This window comes from Xenopus laevis, chromosome 6L (assembly GCF_017654675.1).
Source record: "Xenopus laevis strain J_2021 chromosome 6L, Xenopus_laevis_v10.1, whole genome shotgun sequence".
NCBI lineage: Eukaryota > Metazoa > Chordata > Amphibia > Anura > Pipidae > Xenopus > Xenopus laevis.
The window spans coordinates 135,971,505-135,989,450 of record NC_054381.1 but is presented as its reverse complement, the minus strand read 5'-3'; the positions used below and the strand labels follow the sequence as shown (position 1 = coordinate 135,989,450).

The 17,946-nt window shown below is 42.6% G+C and overlaps 1 protein-coding gene across 1 annotated transcript in view; it reads left to right on the top strand.

Annotated features, from left to right (window-relative positions):
* The window catches only part of calb1.L (calbindin 1 L homeolog), a 42,748-nt gene extending 37,419 nt beyond the window's left edge, over positions 1-5,329 (top strand). The window contains 2 exon segments of the mRNA NM_001090639.1: positions 1,924-1,995; positions 2,448-5,329. Of these exon segments, the coding sequence (NP_001084108.1) occupies positions 1,924-1,995; positions 2,448-2,561 (186 nt within the window). The 3' untranslated portion in view covers positions 2,562-5,329.
* Positions 5,330-17,946: the final 12,617 nt, after the last annotated feature.

Genomic DNA, 17,946 nt, shown 5'->3' with positions numbered 1-17,946 from the left:
TTTAATGTTTCCTTTTTTTAGCAGACTTAAGGTATGAAGATCCAGATTACAGAAAGATCCATTATCTGGAAAACCCCAGATCCCAAATATTCTGGATAACAATTCTCATACCTGTACTATATAGAAAATATGGCCTTGTTACTACTTTATAGAAAATATGGCTTTGTTACTTTAATTTAATTGAATATCAGGTGTAGTGATGGGCGAATTTGCGACGTTTCGCTTTGCCGAAAAATTCGCGAAATTCGCGAAACGGCAAAAAATTCACAAAACGCCACCGGCGTCTAGTTTTTGACGTGAATTTTCGCGGGCGTTTCGCGAATTTATCACGCAAATTCGCCGCAAATTCGCGCCTGCCGAATAAATTCGCCCATCACTAATCAGGTGCCTAGAATTATTGATGTGCCGCGGGTTTACCCGCGGGTCGGGTGGGTTCGGGCCGACTCCTGTACAAAATCTTTATGTGGCTGGCAGATCCTGGTCGAGCTCTTCTCCTGCTCTCCCTGCCTGCGACCTAGCACTTCCGGCACCAACATTTATAGACTTGCCCTCGCCCCTTTTGTGACATCACTGCGGGTGGGCGTGTGTCTATAAATAGAGGAGCAGCAGTGGGCCAGGCCGGGTGCGGATTGGGAGTGGGCGGGTTAGGGTTGGGTGCAGGTCTAGAAATTCTAGACCCGCACATCACTACCTACAATCCATACTGTGCCAATACAACACACACGGTACCCACAGGTTTAATAATTACAGTATAATTGTCCTTATTTGTGCGCGGAGCCTTCCATCCCTATTGTATTCGCTAACACATATATATATATATATATATATATATATATATATATATATATATATATATATATATATATATATACAGGTATGGGATCCGTTATCCGGAAACCCAGAAAGCTCAGAATTACAAAAAAGGCTGTCTCCCATAGATTCCCTTTTTGTCCAAATAATAATCCATACTTTTAAAAATGATTCTATTTACTCTGTAATAATAAAACAGTAGCCTGTACTTGATTGCAACTAAAATATAATTAATCCTTATTGGAAGCAAAACCAGCCTATTGGGTTTATTTAATATTTACGTGATTTTCGAGTAGTCTTAAGGTATAAAGAAATTATGGAAAGATAAATTTTTCTGGAAAACCCCAGGCCCGAGCATTCTGGATAACAGGTTCCATACCTGTATTGTATAAAATATATATAGTAATAATATAGTAATAATATAGTAACTATTGTCTTCTTAAAGGCACATTGTTGACCCACTGGCCTACAGCAAAGTTTAGGGGAATAAAGATATTACAGACATAGGGGCACATTTACTAAGGGTCGAAGTGAATTTGAAGTGAATTTTCGAATTCAAAAACTTCGAATTCCAAAGTAATTTTTGGGTACTTCGACCATCGAATAGGCCAAATTCGACTTCGATTTGAATTGAAAAAACTTAGAATATTCGACCATTCGAAAATCAAAGTACTGTCTCTTTAAAAAACTTCGACTTCAACACTTCGCCACCTTAAACCTGCCGAATTGCTATGTTAGCCTATGGGGACCTCCTAGAACCTATAGCCAACATTTGGCTAAGTTTTAAGAAGTCAATGTTTTTTTTTGAAAATCGTTCGATCGATTGATTAAATAGTTCGAAACGTTCGATTCGAACAATTTCTGCAATCGATCGAACGTTTTAATTCGATCGAAAACTGCTAAATGTAATAAAAAAAACCTTCGACTATCGAATATATTTCAATTCGATGGTCGAATTTCAAAGTTTTAGCACTTCGAAATTCGACACTTAGTAAATGTGCCCCATAATGTGCTTTGAGCAAGTCTGAGCCCCTGGGAATGTAAAGCAGCAGCCTGGCAGCTCATTGTAATGAAGGGCTTTGATGTGGGGACTCTTTTTTCATTATCCCACAGGACGGCAACGGCCATATGGATGAAAATGAACTGGACGACTTGCTGAAAGATCTCTGCGAGAAGAATAAAAAGGTAATCACCGACTTATTTTTGGAAAGGATAATGTGGTTTTAAAATAGATTCAGGGTTTTAAAATAGATTCAGGGAAAAAAATCTTCCTAATTTGTAAAGAAGGATAAAGGGACTGAGGTTCGTCCATCATGGCTGAAAGGCATTAAATCACCTTATCCTGAGTAATGCTGAAAATCCTGTCCTGATTATTCCCTCATGGTCTGGTGGAGACGCTTTCTGAGAATATATTAAGGGGCCCCAGTATATGTTATAGGCATTATGTATACTGTATATATATATATATATATATATATATATATATATATATATATATATATATTTATATACTTTTTTTTATCTTTATCAATTAGAATGTTCAGTGGATTGTGTAGTGCAGATTCTGTGATGGGAAAGTGGGGTTGTGTCAGTGCTTAAGGAACTGGGTTACACAGTATTATCTGTTCCCAAAATAGGACCTGGACATTAACAGCCTTTCAACGTACAAGAAGAGTATCATGGCCTTGTCGGACGGGGGGAAACTTTACCGGGCGGAATTGGCGCTGGTACTTTGTGCGGATGAAAACTAACAGCTCGGGATCCTCCCTACACTTAAACTGATCTACTGTGCACTATGAACATAATAGGCTCTAACTTAGTTCTTTTTCTATCTAACTGCATATAGAGCAAGTATAGTCAACCAGCTACTCTCCTGCTGCTGAACTACACTTCCCAGAAACCTTTATCCGTACTGGGAGTTAAAGGGACACTATCGTCAGAAATAAAGTGTGTTACTTGTGCCTGGATAAAATGTGCGTCATGTTAGTAAAATAGATTAGTGTAAACAAAGCATTAAGGCGCTTTCCTGATACAAAGCAACAGATTTTATGGCTCAGATTCTAGTTACTTTTATATGACTGTATTCTTGGTGGTCATAAATTCAAGGGCAAAATTACAAACACAAGATTAAGTGCAAATGAACTCTATTCACATAAAGACCAGTAACGGAACTTGGTGGGGGCAGGCCCTGGTGCGGGCCATGCAGCCGGGCCCGCCCCCACCCTCGTCTGCGTGATTTTTCTCTGACGCTGCGGCTGACTCCAGCCGACTCCAGCCGACTCCAGCCGGCTGCAGCGTGCGATCTACCGGGGCCCTGCGGGGGTGCGGGCCCTGGCCCAGTTGCACCCCCTGCTCCCCGGTAGTTATGCCCCTGAAAAAGACGCTTGCCCCATACATGCTCCTAGCAACGACTGGCGAGAAGCAACCATCCGCCTGTCCAGCCTGCTCAGATGAATAGCATATAAATACGGGTATGGGACCTGTTATCCAGAATACTTGGGACCTGGGGTTTTCCAGATAATGGATATTTCTGTAATTTGGATCTTCATACCTTAAGTCTACTAGAAAATCATGTAAACATGAATTAAACCCAATAGGATTGTTTTGCCTCTGATACTGATCCATTATATCTTAGTTGGGATCAAGTACAAGGCACTGTTTTATTTTTACAGAGAAAAAGGAAAGCATTTTTAGAAATTTGGATAAAATGCAGTCTATGGGAGACGGACTTTCTGGATAACGGACTTCCGGATAACGGATCCCATACCTGTACACGCATGGAGGCCAGGCAACCATGAAACTACTGGCAGGCTAGAATCTGCAATAATGCTGGTATTCTAGAGAAAAAAATGTGCATTTGGTTAAAAAGACAAAGACATCTTGCACTTTATCTGAAGCACATTTTTACAATACTGTAAATTTTAAAGCTCAGTGTCATTTATAAACACTAGGCCGATTTGCGCCGGGGCAGTAACCCATGGCAACCAATCAGATTCTTGCTTTCATTTTTCTACCTGCGACTGGCTGAAAAAAAAAACCTAATCACCTATTGGTTGCTGTGGCTTAATGCTTAGGGGCAGGGATATGTTAGGGATCATGGCATCTGTGTAGGTAATATGGAAACTGCCCAGTACAGGTATGGGACCTGTTATCCAGAATGCTCGGGACCTGGGGTTTTCCCGCATAACGGATATTTCCGTAATATGGATCTTCATACCTTAAATCTACTAAGAAAATCATATAAACTTTAAATAAACCCAATAGGCTGGTTTTGCCTCAAATAAGGATTATTATATCTTAGTTGTGATCAACTAAAAGCTACTGTTTTAATTATTACAGAGAAAACAGAAATCATTTTTAGAAATTTGGATAAAACAGAGTTTATGGCAGATGGCCTTCCAGTAAATCGGAGCTTTCTAAATAAAGGGTTTCCGGATAACAGATCCCATACCTGTACTAACAAAAAGTGCATAAAAAGGGATTTTTTTAGGGATGATAGTATCCCCTTCCAGTTCAGCAGCAGAGAGAGAACAATCACTTAGTTTTGCTTTCTATAGAGAATTAGCCAGGGTGTTCTGCAACTCCTCGTTTTATTCTGGTTTGTTTCTATACTGTTTGTAATGTACAGTTTTTTGTAACTACGCTAAAGAACAAATAAGAGGGACTTTGTTTAGAGCCAGAATGTATATTTGAACAAAAACAAATTATGTAAAAAAATTGTTTGTTTTTTTTTGCTTTCCTGAAAATTTCACAGCTAAACCAGAGGGGGAATGATTAACCCTCGCTTTGCCACTCTTCTGATCACTTCTGTTATTGAATTCAGAGAAAATGAAGCAGGATTGCACGGCAGTGCTATATACATTATATATATTTACTGAATCAGCGGGTTTTTACATTCTAAGCTGCACGAAAATAAAATATATTCTTCATTCTAAAGGCATAATAAATATATAGCTATGTATAGTCCTACAAATAGCAATACAGGGTTATTTTAGAATATTGCCAGAGACTCTATTTTGTGATGTAGTTGTTTTCCGGAGCAATGGAATATGGCAGTCTGCATGTTCAGCTTCTCACACTTAAAAGGATAATGCACTTTTCGCACCCACTCAAAAATGCCCTTCTAGTGTAACTGCAACTCCCAGCATCTCTTAATAGCCTTATGATTTTCAAGGCATGCTGGGAGCTGATGTGGAGCAAGAGCTGGAGACCCATTGGTCGGACATGCTTAAAAGAAAGCAATTTTAGTATATAATAGTATTATAAACAGCAGATCAAATTCTTTGAGATCATTTATATGAAAAGTGTGCAAATATATGTGCCAACTGAAGACCAGGCTGAGGCTCAACAACACTATCCACTTGTACATCACGTGCAAATTCTGTGCAAAACAACTAACCCCCCCTCTTTTTTTTAATGATTTGCACTCATTTGAGATCTGTGATGAGTATTCTCTCAAACTGATGTTTTTACACCATGTTCTCTGTGTTCTGCAATAAAATGCAATGCATAAAACATGCGCTTTCTCTTGGCTGCTTCATTTGGCACTGGTTTGACAAGCAGAATCTGGAGACGTTGGTAGGGATTTCCAGTAGAATTTGTCCTGTTTTACTTTTTATTTGGGCCTCATGGGACCCCATATACCTCCTGGGACCCCCTGCAGCCGTAGGGTCTGCTTCCCTGTAGTTACGCCCCTGATTGCAGGCATTGGTCACTGGTAATGTTAATATCATTCCTTGCTCTGCGATGTCTACAAGATTACTGTAACTCCTCCATAATTCAAACAGGGCTGTTTTCATTACATATGTAGTACACTCGTGGGTGGGCTTTGGCTGTGTGTGTTGTAGTGTGTGAACAGGACTTCTGCTGCTTGTTCTGTGCCAATGACCCACATGAACCTGTGCAACTCCTGGTTCCTTGTGTAGTTACGTACAGCAAAAGATCCAGTCTAGGGTTGCCACCTTTCTTTAGGGCTGAGACTGGGCAGGGGGTGGGGCCGTGATGTCAGTGGGTGGGCCATGATTTAGATGGGAGTGGCTGTGCCATTGGGGGCTGGGCTATGTGGCAGTTGGCCGATTGCTGTGTTCAGGGGCGATCCTGCCCATTTTGCTGCCCAAGGTGGCCTTCGTTTTGTCACCCCCCGTCCCCACGACACTCACCTTATCATTGCCAGATGGGGGTCGGGATCCACGTCGCTAGTGCAGAGAGTGCAATTGTGCTCTCTACACTAGATGAGCCAAATTTCTGGGTTGAAAACCGGAAATTCGGCTCTTAAAGTTACCAGGAGCTGCATTTTTGCCGCCCCTGGCAACCAGGGGGTTGCTGCTGTCTGAGGCGAGTGTCTCAACTCGCCCCGTTAGTGGAGCATCCCTGGCCGTGTCAATCAAGGGAATCCTGCCCTGGTTTTCCTTATGTGGAAAACCAGGCAGGAAGTTTTTGTCCCAGGCAGCCCTTCAAAATGCCAAGCTGTCCAGGTCAAAGCAGGACAGGTGGAGACCCCAATCCAGTCACAGAGATGATTGCTTTCAGCAAAATAACTGGTTTATTTACAGTGAACAGTTGCAACGAAGTAAGATACAGGCACTTTGATGTAATGCAGTATAATAATAGTAGAATCCCCTTTCAGAAGTGAAATAGGCAAGATAAGGTTACCATGCTCCTGGGGCAAATCCTCCTATGCAGTAGATCTTTGTGCGCAGGGATACTCAGCCTGGGCTTGGTACACTGACTGGTCCTCAACTCTACTGAAGTCCCTGCACTAGTGGTGGACTCACCACAGGGTCCTAACCCCACTATTTCTCCTCATTGGAGCGAAAGCTGCTCACTATCATCCCTGAGCCTTCCTCTTGCTCCTAGAGCAATTATGACAAAACTTACTTGCACTATATAACTCTTTCTAACTTTGACCAAACTGTAGATCTGGCCCTGTAACCCCTCGCAGAGAGGTGAGGTCCCAGGAAAGACCTTGAGCACATGGGGCAGTGATACCCAACTAGTGGTTTACAGAAACATGTTGCTCTCCAACCCCTTGGATGTTGCTCTCAGTGTCCTTAAAGCAGGTGCTTATTTTAGAATTCCAGGTTTGGAAGCAAATTTTAATTGCATACAAACTAAGTATAGTGCCAAGTAGAGCCTCCTGTAGGCTGCCAGTCCACATAGGGGCTACCAAATAACCAATTGCAGCCCTTATTTGGCACCCCAATGGATTTTTTCATGCTTGTGTTGCTCCCCAACTCTTTTTGCATTTGAATGTGGCTCAAGGGTAAAAACAAGATTGGTGACCCCTGACATGGGGCTATACCCCTTTATACTTTTACATGTTGCCACCTAGCGGGAAAACATTGCCTACAGTAAATTCCAGTAGACCCAGGAAGGGAGACATCGCTGTCTGGTTATACTAAAAGGCCACTTCGGGGTCCAAAAACAAAAGAGGAACTATACCGAAAACTCAGGGTCCCTACACATAGATTAGCCTTAGCATGACAAATATAAAAAAAGGTAGGAACACTGTTCTAATAGACTTCATGAGAAAGTGCTGGTAACGGTATTAAAAGGTGTTGGGGACAAGAGGACAAACTTGGTGACTGGAGGAAAAGCATATTTCATCTTAAAGGACTGGTTCACCTTTAAGTTAACTTTTCATACTGTATGTTATAGAATTGCTAATTCTGAGCATATTTTCAAATGGCATTTATTTTTTATAGTTTTTGAATTATTTGCCTTATTCTTCTGACCCTTTCCAGCTTGCAAATGGGGGTCACTGACCTCCATCTAAAAAACAAATGTTTACTCGTCTTTCTATTCAGGGCCTCTCCTATAAAAATTCCAGTCTCTTATTCCAATCAACGCATGGTTCCTAGGTTAATGTGGACCCAAGCCACCAGACTGCTGATATTGCAAACCAGAGAGCTGCTGAATTAAAAGCTAAATAACTCAAAAAAATCAAACTCAATTGCAAGTTGTCTCGGTATATCACTCTCTACGCCATACTAGAATTAATTTAAAGGTGAAAAACCCCTAAGCAGTGTAAGTGTTTCTAACTTTAAGGAAAGGCAGCCTGGTTAGTCGTTAGGAAAGCCAAAGCTTTACAAAATGATCTAGGATAATTGCTAATTTATCCAAAATTTAACCAAATTGCTACTGCTAATTAGCTTTTTTCTGTGGGGTTGAACTGGCATTTGGCTGGCTGCTTTGGGACAGTTGAGAAGCCTTTGTGGAGACCAACTTGTAGATCAACTTGGAAGGCTAAAGTGGATGCACATTTTTTACATAAAATGTAATACAGATATTGGGACCTGTTATCCAGAATGTTCAGGACCTGGGTTTTTCTGGATAATGGATCTTTCTGTAATTTGGATCTGCATACTTTATGTCTACTAGAAAATCATGTAAACATTAGATAAACCCAGTAGGCTGGTTTTGCTTCCAATACGGATGGATAAATAATATCTTAGTTGGGATCAAGTATTACAGAGAAAAGGGATATCATTTTGGAAAATTTAAATCATTTAGATAAATATGAGAGAAGGGCTTTCCATAATTCTGAGCTCTCTGGATAATGGGTTTCCAGGTACTGGATCCCATAAGTGTACTATGTAAAGATGCACAATCGCAAAACATTATATTGAAACGAAGGTTATGGTGATGGATCTACACATGCATGAGCTAAAGGTTTTGCTGGACGACCACAGGGCTGCCATTAAGAAGATGGGTGCTCTTGTACAGATGTATAGTGCTCTATAAAGAGTTAACTAAAAGGTCAATTTTAAAGCTTTAAAATCAAGGAAATGTGTTTGTCATTTCTCTGTCCTGTCCCTGGTAATATTACTAATGAGATTATTCAGGTAGGATGTTCTAAGCAGACCGCCTGACAACTGCTATTTACATCACAAGCAGGGAACGTACAACTTATTTTATTTCAGGACTCTGATTCCTTCCTAATCTAATACTTAAACAATTGGTTTTCCCTCCAAATCAATAAGTGCTGTATTCATATCAGTGCCTCTATGCTTTATGCATAAGCCTAATTAAAATCAATCCTCTACAGTGTATGAAGGACGTGTGCAAGGGCAAGCCAAAATTAGGTTCTTCCTGGCTTTCTCTTCTTTTTTGTAGCTGAAGAAGATGTGTGTTGTCTCTCTATAGGCCAAGGCAGCAATAGAACAAAATATGATTAACTGGATAGAATGGTGGGAATAGACAAATAGGAGTAGAAAGAAGAATAGATGGTTCCCATGCACTAGGGATCTCCATTGGCCATATTGCAAAATACTGAATATAACATCATAAATGGGGGATCCACATTGCAATAAAGGTGCTCCCAGAACTCTGTGTTGGAGGTAAAGTGCTTCTCATAGGGTTGTCAAATCACACGGATCCACTGGACCACATTGGGCATGCAATCATAAGGATATAGGGTGATAGCATTCTACAGATCTTTATGATATCATGAATATCATGTTAAATTACGTACATCCTTCTAACTAGTGCTTAGTGATGTCTTTTGTATCACATTCAGGGTTGGACTGGGGGGGTCAGGGCCCACACACCCCCCCAAGAGCACCCCTCTGCAGTTGCAAACCCCCCTCCCCTGTCGGCGCATACTGTACCTGTTTCACGCTATCATTTTTATGCGATCAGGTGGGGGGCAGAGCCCTAGTGGTTAAAAAACAATGAGGATTACTTTCCCTTTAAACTATTGATTCAATGCATTTATCCGAGGCCAGAGAAACGACATTGAACTATCTAGCGGGATCTTTGTAAATCTGATTCATTCAGTTTAAAAGCAATGCAATTTCAAGACTTGATATTCTCTGTCCGGTAACAACTAAATAGATTGGGGGAGCGTAGAGAGGGGTCCGCTGTTGATTTCTATATCGCTTCAAAACATACTTATAGAATCAACAGGAAATTCAATATTCTCGCGACTTCTTTAAGCACAATTGTGTTTTATTGTTTAACCTCATCTAGAGAAATGGAATCTACAGATTGTGCTTGTGAGAAAGCTTTAGCGAGTTCAAATAAAGGCAGCGGGATGGCTAAACGTTCTATCCAGCTTGTGTCGTGCCCTGATGCTAAATAGTTTATCCAGTGGATTCACCTTGAGGCAAACACACACGATATTAGGTAGAAAGAGGTGGTTTTCTAGTTACATTGGGCACTGCATTATAAAACGATAGAGTATAACTGTTACTTTTTTTAAGAACCAGACATTTACACAAAAGAGACAAGAGAAAGAACGTTTAGCAGAACAATTGCAACAATTCTGTGTGCAGGCATGGCACCTGTGATACAACCTGGGGTTTTCCAGATAAGGGATCTTTCCGTAATTTGGAACTCTATACCTTAAGTCTACTAGAAAATCATTTAAACATTAAATAAACCCAATAGGATTGTTTTGCCTAGAATGAGGATTAATTATATCTTAGTTGGGATCAAGTACAAGGCGCTAATTAGTCTGCTATAAATCTGCTATAAAAATCATTCAAACATAAAATAAATCCAACAGGATGGTTTGCCACCAACATGGATTCATGCAGCTTAGTCAACATCAAATACAAGTTCATGGTTTTTTTTACAGAGAAAAATGAAATCATTTTTAAATATAAGAATTATTTAATTTAAAAAGACTCTGTTAGAGCTTCTGGATTATGGGTTTCCAGATAACGGATCCAAGTCAGGTCAAGTGGATTTTATTGTCATTTCAGCCATATACAGTAATACAATACATAGCAGAATTTAAATAACGTTTCTCCAGAACCCATGGTGCTACAAGTAAGACTATATTTGGTTTATTAAGTGTGTTCCTGTATATTTCTATTTCTCTCCATGTTTGTATATTTCTTGAGGTGAACAATACACGGTCCTGCTGGGCAAGGTAGACATACATTTGTGTAAAGTATTCCAGAGGTTTTTCCTTGTGAATATGTTCAGTTCAGTCCTTGGGAGTTGAGATGCCTGATGGCTTGTGGAAAAAAGCAGTAATACCGCTCTAATACTGCGGTATCTTTTACCGGATGGTAAAAGGAAAAAGAGATTGTGTGCAGGGTGGGTGCCATCCCTGACAATGCTGGTAGCCTTCTGGAAACAGTGGGTATGGTAAATAACCATGATGGTGGAAAGTGAGACCCCAATGATCTTTTTCACTGTCCTCAAGACCTTCTCCAGGATCTTGTGATCCAATACAGAACAGTTACCGTACCAGGTAGTGATGCAGCTGCATAAAAAGCTTTCAATAGATCCTCTGTAAAATATAGTAAGGATAGATGGAAGAAGATGGGCTTTTTCAGCTTTCGCAGAAAGTAGAGAGGTTGCTGTGCCTTCTTCACTATAAAGCTGGTGTTAAGGATCCATGAGAGATTTTCCGCCAGGTGTACTCCAAGGAATTTGGTACTCTTGACAATTTCCACCGGAGATCCATCAATGTACAGTGGAGAGTGATCACCACATGGTCTCCTGAAGTCAACAACTATTTCCTTTGTTTTGTTCATCTTCATAGACAGATTGTTAACTTTGAACCAGTCCGTTAGCCATTTCACCTCTTGTCTATATGATGATGAGACCCACCACGGTTGTATAATCAGCGAACTTGATGATGTGATTTGACCCTTGCCTTGTCATGCAGTCACGAGTCAGCAGTGTGAACAGCAGTGGACTGAGAACACAGCCTTGAGGAGCCCCCGTACTCAGTGTGATGGTGCTGGAGATGTTTCTTCCCATTCGGACTACCTGAGGTCTCTTGGTCAGGAAGTCCAAGATCCAGTTGCAGATAGAGGTGTTCAGGGCCAACATGCGTAGCTTAACACTCAGGTGCTGAGGAATTATTGAATTGAATGCTGAGCTAAAGTCTATGAACAGCATTCATACATACGTGTCTTTATTGTCTAGGTGAGTAAGTGCCAGGTGCAGAGCAATGGCGATGGCATCGTCTGTTGAGCGATAGGAACTGTAGGCGAACTGCAGTGGGTCCAGAGATGGTGAGAGCAGGCCTTTGATGTGTCTCATGACCAGCCACTCGAAGCGCTTCATTATGGTGGATGTTAGTGCGATAGGATGATAGTCATTGCGGCAGGACACATAGTGGAACATTCACTAAGATTCATAGTTGCGCCAGGCGTAACTTCGCCACACTTCGCCAGGCGTAGTTTCGCCAGCGCTCTGCAAATTCACTAAAATCCGAAGTTGCGCTCAGGGGTAGTGTAAGGTTGCGAAGTTGCGCTAGCGTTGATTCGCTAAGCGAAGCGAAGTTACGCTAGCGATAGTTAAATTGCATACGGCGCCAAATTCTAATTTCAATGGAGGAATATGTAGCAGCACTACAAATGCCTGGGAAACCTTCAAAACATCAAATAACATTTTTATTTTGCCCTACACATGTGCCCACTGTATAGTTAAGTTGCCATGAGGGGGGAAGGAGGGGAGCCCCAAAAAAAAATTTCGATCTTTTTCAGCCTATCACCCATAATATAGAAAAAACGCCAGCGTTTTTTGGGACTTAGAAATAATTTTAACTTTTTTTGAAGAAATCCCTATCTACTCTATTGCGCTTCGCCTGGTCTGAGGTGGCGAAGGAAGTCTATCGTAAAAGGTAGCGTTCAGAACAATGCGCGTGTTAGTGAATTTGCGTAGTTACGTCCATTGCGCAAATTCGCCAGGCGTAAGGGTGTGAAGTTACACTAGCGAAGTTACGGCAGCGTCCGTTAGTGAATTTGCGAAGTACTGAAAATGCCCAACGCTAGCGAAGTGACGCTAGCGTTAGGCGCTTCGGCACATAGTGAATTTTCTCCATAGTGTTTCTTTGGTACAGGAACAATGATAGATTTCTTGAAGCACTTCGGAACAACAGCAGTGCTCAGGGAGATGTTGAAGATGTTGGTAAAAACATCCGCCAGCTGGTCTGCACATTCTCTGAGCACTCTACCACAGATATTGTCTGGTCCCGTGGCCTTACGTGGGTTGACTCTGCAGAGAGTGTTCCTCACATCAGTCTCGGTCAGACACAGCACCTATTCATTGTGTGGAGGGATGGTCTTCAACACCTTCATGTTGTTCATTGCATCGAAACGGGGCGTAAAACTTATTCAGCACATCTGGAGTCATCATCACCACAGGCTGGTGTTGTCATCCTGTAGTTGGTAATAGCCTGGACTCCTTGCCAGATGTGCCTGGTGTCCCCGCTGTCTTGAAATCGGCTATGTATTCTTTAAATATATGCTTGTTTGGCTGCCTTGATAGCCTGGGACAGTTTTGTCCTTGCCGTTCTTAGGGCTGCCTTATCACCTAGTCTGAAGGCAAGGTTCTGAGACAACAGTTCACGTACCTCAGCAGACATCCATGGCTTCTGGTTGGGGCGTATAGTGATGGTCTTAGTGACGTCGTTGATGCATTTGGTGATGTAGCACATCACAGCTGATATGTACTCTTCTAAGTTTGTGCTATCTTCAGCAGTTGCAGCCTCCCTAAACATGTTCCAGTCGGTGTACTCAAAACAATCCTGAAAAGCAGGGATAGCACCTGCCGACCAGGTTCTCACCTTCCTTAGAACTGGTTTGGAACGTCTGATGATTGGTCTGTAGGCAAGTATTAGCATAAGAGAAATGTGATCTGAGTAACTCAGGTGGGGACGGTTATGCACCGGGAATGTTTGTGTAAACAGGATCCGGTGTGTTTTCCACTCTCGTAGCAAAGTCTACATGTTGGTAGCATTTTCGGAGAGCCGACTTGAGATTTACATGGTTAAAAACTCCGGCAACAATAAACAATCCATCCGGGTGTATGTATTGCAGATGACTTATAGCTCTGTACAGCCCCTTTAGCATTAGCCCTTGGGGGGAGGGGAATATATACCCCAATGATGAAAACAGTGGTAAATTCCCATGGCAGATAGAAAGGTCTGCATCTGACAATCATGAGCTCTACCAGCGATGAGCAGTGGGTGGAGAATAGTGCACAGTTCTTGCACCATTCCACATTTATGTAAACACACAACCCACCCCCCGCGTCTTACCACACAGAGCCGCATTCCTATCCGCACGAAATGAGGCAAGCCCTTCTAACTGAATGCCGTTGTCCGGTATTCTGTCACTAAGCCATGTTTCTGTGAACACCAGGAGCAGTCTCTGAACTCCTGCAGAGTGGCTCTCTGAAGGCACTACACCTAGAGAGCAGACGGAGAGAAATACAGATGGGAGAGCTGGCCGTTTGGGGTTCATCCTTAGCCTAGTACGCCTGCTCTCTTGATGTCTTTTTCCTCAGCACACAGCAGGCGATGCCGAGGACTGGAGGCCTGGTTCCCACAGTAGGCCGAGGTTGCGTTGCGTCTTCTGCAGATCATCACGCAGTTTAGTTGCCAGCAGATCCCTGCACCGCAGTCCGCAGCAATACTTCACATCGGTAGACGTGCACACTGCCGCTCCGGGGTCCATCTCGCATGACATAGGAAACACAGCAGTCACAGAGGTCTAGCACCTGGGGTCTGGAGAGGTCGCTGCTGGTACTGCTGCGTCGCCATCTTGGATCCTAGTCACACAGCAGACACAGGGGTCTAGCACCTAGGGTCCTGGAGAGGCCGCTGCTGCTATCGATCCTCATCGATCTTGCAGCCTCGTCTCCTGTGCAGAAGGTTGGAAGAAGAAGTGCAGCGGTATAGGGGAGGGAGGGGAGAGAGCAGTAGAGGAGAGGGAGAGTAGAGATTGGTGTAGGGGAAAGAGGGGAGAGAGCAGTGGAGGTGAGAAAGTTGTGTAGGGGAGGGAGGGGAGAGCGGTGGAGGGGAGGGAGGGGAGAAAGCTGTGGAGGGCGGGGAGAGAGCGGTGGAGGGGAGAAAGTGGTGAAGGGGAGGGGTAAGAGAAGTGTAGGGCAGGGGGTGATGGAGAGAGCAGTGTAGGGGAGGAAGGGGAGAGAGCGGTGGAGGGGAGGGAGAAGAAAGAGAGCAGTGTAGTGGAGTCAGGGGAGAGGAGAGAGCGGCAGAGGGGAGCAAGCATGAATTAGGGGTAGGCAGAAAACCCTTTAACAGGTACTTGCCCAGCGCCCCCCATATTTGCACCTTAGGCAGGTGCCTCTTCTGCCTACCCCTAGTTCTGGGCCCGTTAGCCGTAAACCTGTATACTACATTCCCCACCCGATTGCTAGACATAGGGACAGATACTCAAACTCATGGCATTACATGGCACTGATAACTGTAGCACGCTGTAACTTTGGGAGCTTTATATGATAGAACAGGAGAATATTATTCTATTCGCACAATGCATTCAGGTTTGTGTGTTTAGCACAATATATTTAAACCCATTTAACCCAATTATCCCATTTTAACACAGAAAATTGTATTGCATCCCATCTAATTAAAGCATTCACCGTTGTGAACAATGGTGCTTTGGTATGCTAATGAAAAGGTTAAATACATTAAATGAGTTAAAATGACTTTAGATAACACAGTCAGTTGTATTTGTTTTGTCCTAATCTTTCCACCCAAAGAAATACAATTAACCTTGTGAAAAAGAACAGAATATATTTACAGAAGTACAATTTGCATTATAACTGGGCACTGGGCCATCTCTGTTTCCTTGTGTCATTTTACAGGTAAACTTGTTTTATGTGAAAACAAACAAAGGTCCCTTTGTGTCTTAATGGATCATGAATAATGATGAATACATTTACATTTTTAGCTGGTTACTAGCACAAATGGGAATTTTGCACAAGGATGCAAGACTATAAATATATGGAAACATCACTGAACAAACAGTTAATAAAACACTTAATAAACAGGTTAAACAGTATTGTTTGGTAATGTCATTAAAACTGTAGAGTTTGGAGCAGGTTAGCTTCACTAACACCCCATGGGGTGTGAGGGCCCCTGGGACGGCAGCCCCAGTGGTCCCTGCACCCACCAATTGACCCTGAATGCAGACCAGTTAGTAGAAAACCCCCAGCTGCACATAATATAACTAGCAAGTGTCTTAATGTGGCCATACACAGGCTGAAAAAAGCTGCTGACAGACTGTATTGGCAGTTTAATGGCCTGTGTATGGAGCCACATGGTCAGATTCGGGGAGATTAGTCGCCCAGCGACAAACCTCCTCTTCTTCGGGCGACTAATCTCCCTGAACTGCCTTCCCCTGGCTAGAATATAAATTGCCTGCAGGATGGCATTCAGAGAGATTCGTTTTCCGAAATCGCCTGAAGTTGCCTCGACTTTGGAAAACAAAGTGCTCCAGCGGGAAGGCAGTTTGGGGAGATTAGTCGCCATCTGACTGTGTGTCTCTGCCCTAAAGTACATTTCCTACTTGCTTTCTTAGTTACATAGTTACATAGTTAACAGTTGTATAGAATCATTTCCACATCATACCGTCAATTGTAGAAAGGAATGCCACTGCATTAAAGACCAAAAAAAGAAAAGATTGGGAGGGAACACCACCTCATAAAGTAAAAACCACAGTTTATCCAAACATTAAAAACAAGTGGCTGCTTGTGACGGACACCTTATGCGTTTCGGGGGATACCCCTTAATCATAGGCTCACTGTATTAAAGGGCATTATGGGGACCCAAATTTGGGTCTTGACCAATATTTAAAAAACAAACCATTTAATTTCTATGACTCATCTCGAATCATTAACATTGTCACCCTGCAGACATGTCTATGGCACCACCTCCACTATCACTATCTCCACTTAAAGGAGGAGTAGCCATAATACAATGCATAGGAAAAGTCTTAAAGGGATACTGTCATGGGAAAAAGTTTTTTTTCAAAACGCATCAGTTAAAAGTGCTGCTCCAGCAGAATTCTTCACTGAAATCCATTTCTCAAAAGAGCAAACAGATTTTTTTATATTTAATTCTGAAATCTGACATGGGGCTAGACATATTGTCAGTTTCCCAGCTGCCCCCAGTCACGTGTCTTGTGCTCTGATAAACATCAGTAACGCTTTACTGCAAGTTGGAGTGATATCACCCCCCCATCCACCCCCCCAGCAGCCTAACAACAGAACAATGGGAAACCAGATAGCTGCTCCCTAACACAAGATAACAGCTGCCTGGTAGAACAACACTCAAATAGTAAAATCCAGGTCCCACTGCAACACATTCAGTTACACTGAGAAGGAGAAACAACAGCCTATCAGAAAGCAGTTCCATCTTAAAGTGCTGGCTCTTTCTGAAAGCACATGACCAGGCAAAATGACCTAAGATGGAGCCTACACCACAATATTACAACTATAAAAAATACATTTGCTGGTTCAGGAATGAAATTTTATATTGTAGGGTGAATTATTTGCAGTGTAATTTATAAATAAAAACAACATCATAAAAATCATGACACAATCACATGGCACACCAAGTGGTTTTCCTGTCACTCTCTGTGCTACCAGTCACCAGCCAGGGTCAAACTGGTAAGTCCGGGGCCCACCAAGAGCGTGACTTCCAGGGACCACCTTGAAAACTAAAGTGCCGTAGTACCGGCGCCAAACCTCACTTCGCTCATAGACCCCGCCCCCACACGACAGGGAGTACTTCCTTCTTTCCCTGATCTGGTCAGGCCGGGGGCAAAGGAGATTGGATGGTCAGGGTGGGAAGGCAGGTCTGGGCCCATGAAGACCAGGGCCCACTGGGGTTTTCCCCGGTTTGCCGCTGGCCCAGTCCAACAATATCCCCAGCAGTGACATTACGTTGCCATTCAAGTGAACGCCAGGCAACATGGCCAGTTAAGATGTTTCACCAGCCTCATATAGAAATGCCACTACCCCCTAGGTTACGGATTAGTAGAAAAATAAAAAGACTCTACAAATCTTATCATCCACTATACAGTAAAACAAGTCTTCTCACAGCCCTAGCGGGAACCAAGAGAGCGGAACTTATTATGCAAAAAGGAAAGGGAGATGTCTAAAGAGAACAGCGAAGATTACATCATGGAGATAACCTTGTGATCACCTTACATGATGCAGTCAGGTGCTCAGAAGAGAAAAGAATGCCACTGCATCCTGGACATAATGAAAACATAAAACTGCTGATTCACTTTATTACCTGCTGGATGAGAAAACTTAGGAGGCAAGATACAATCTAAATCGTCCCAGTTTGTCTCAGGCAGCTGCAGTGCACGAACGGGGCTGTCACTTACAATAAATAACAACATAAAACAACTGCATTTT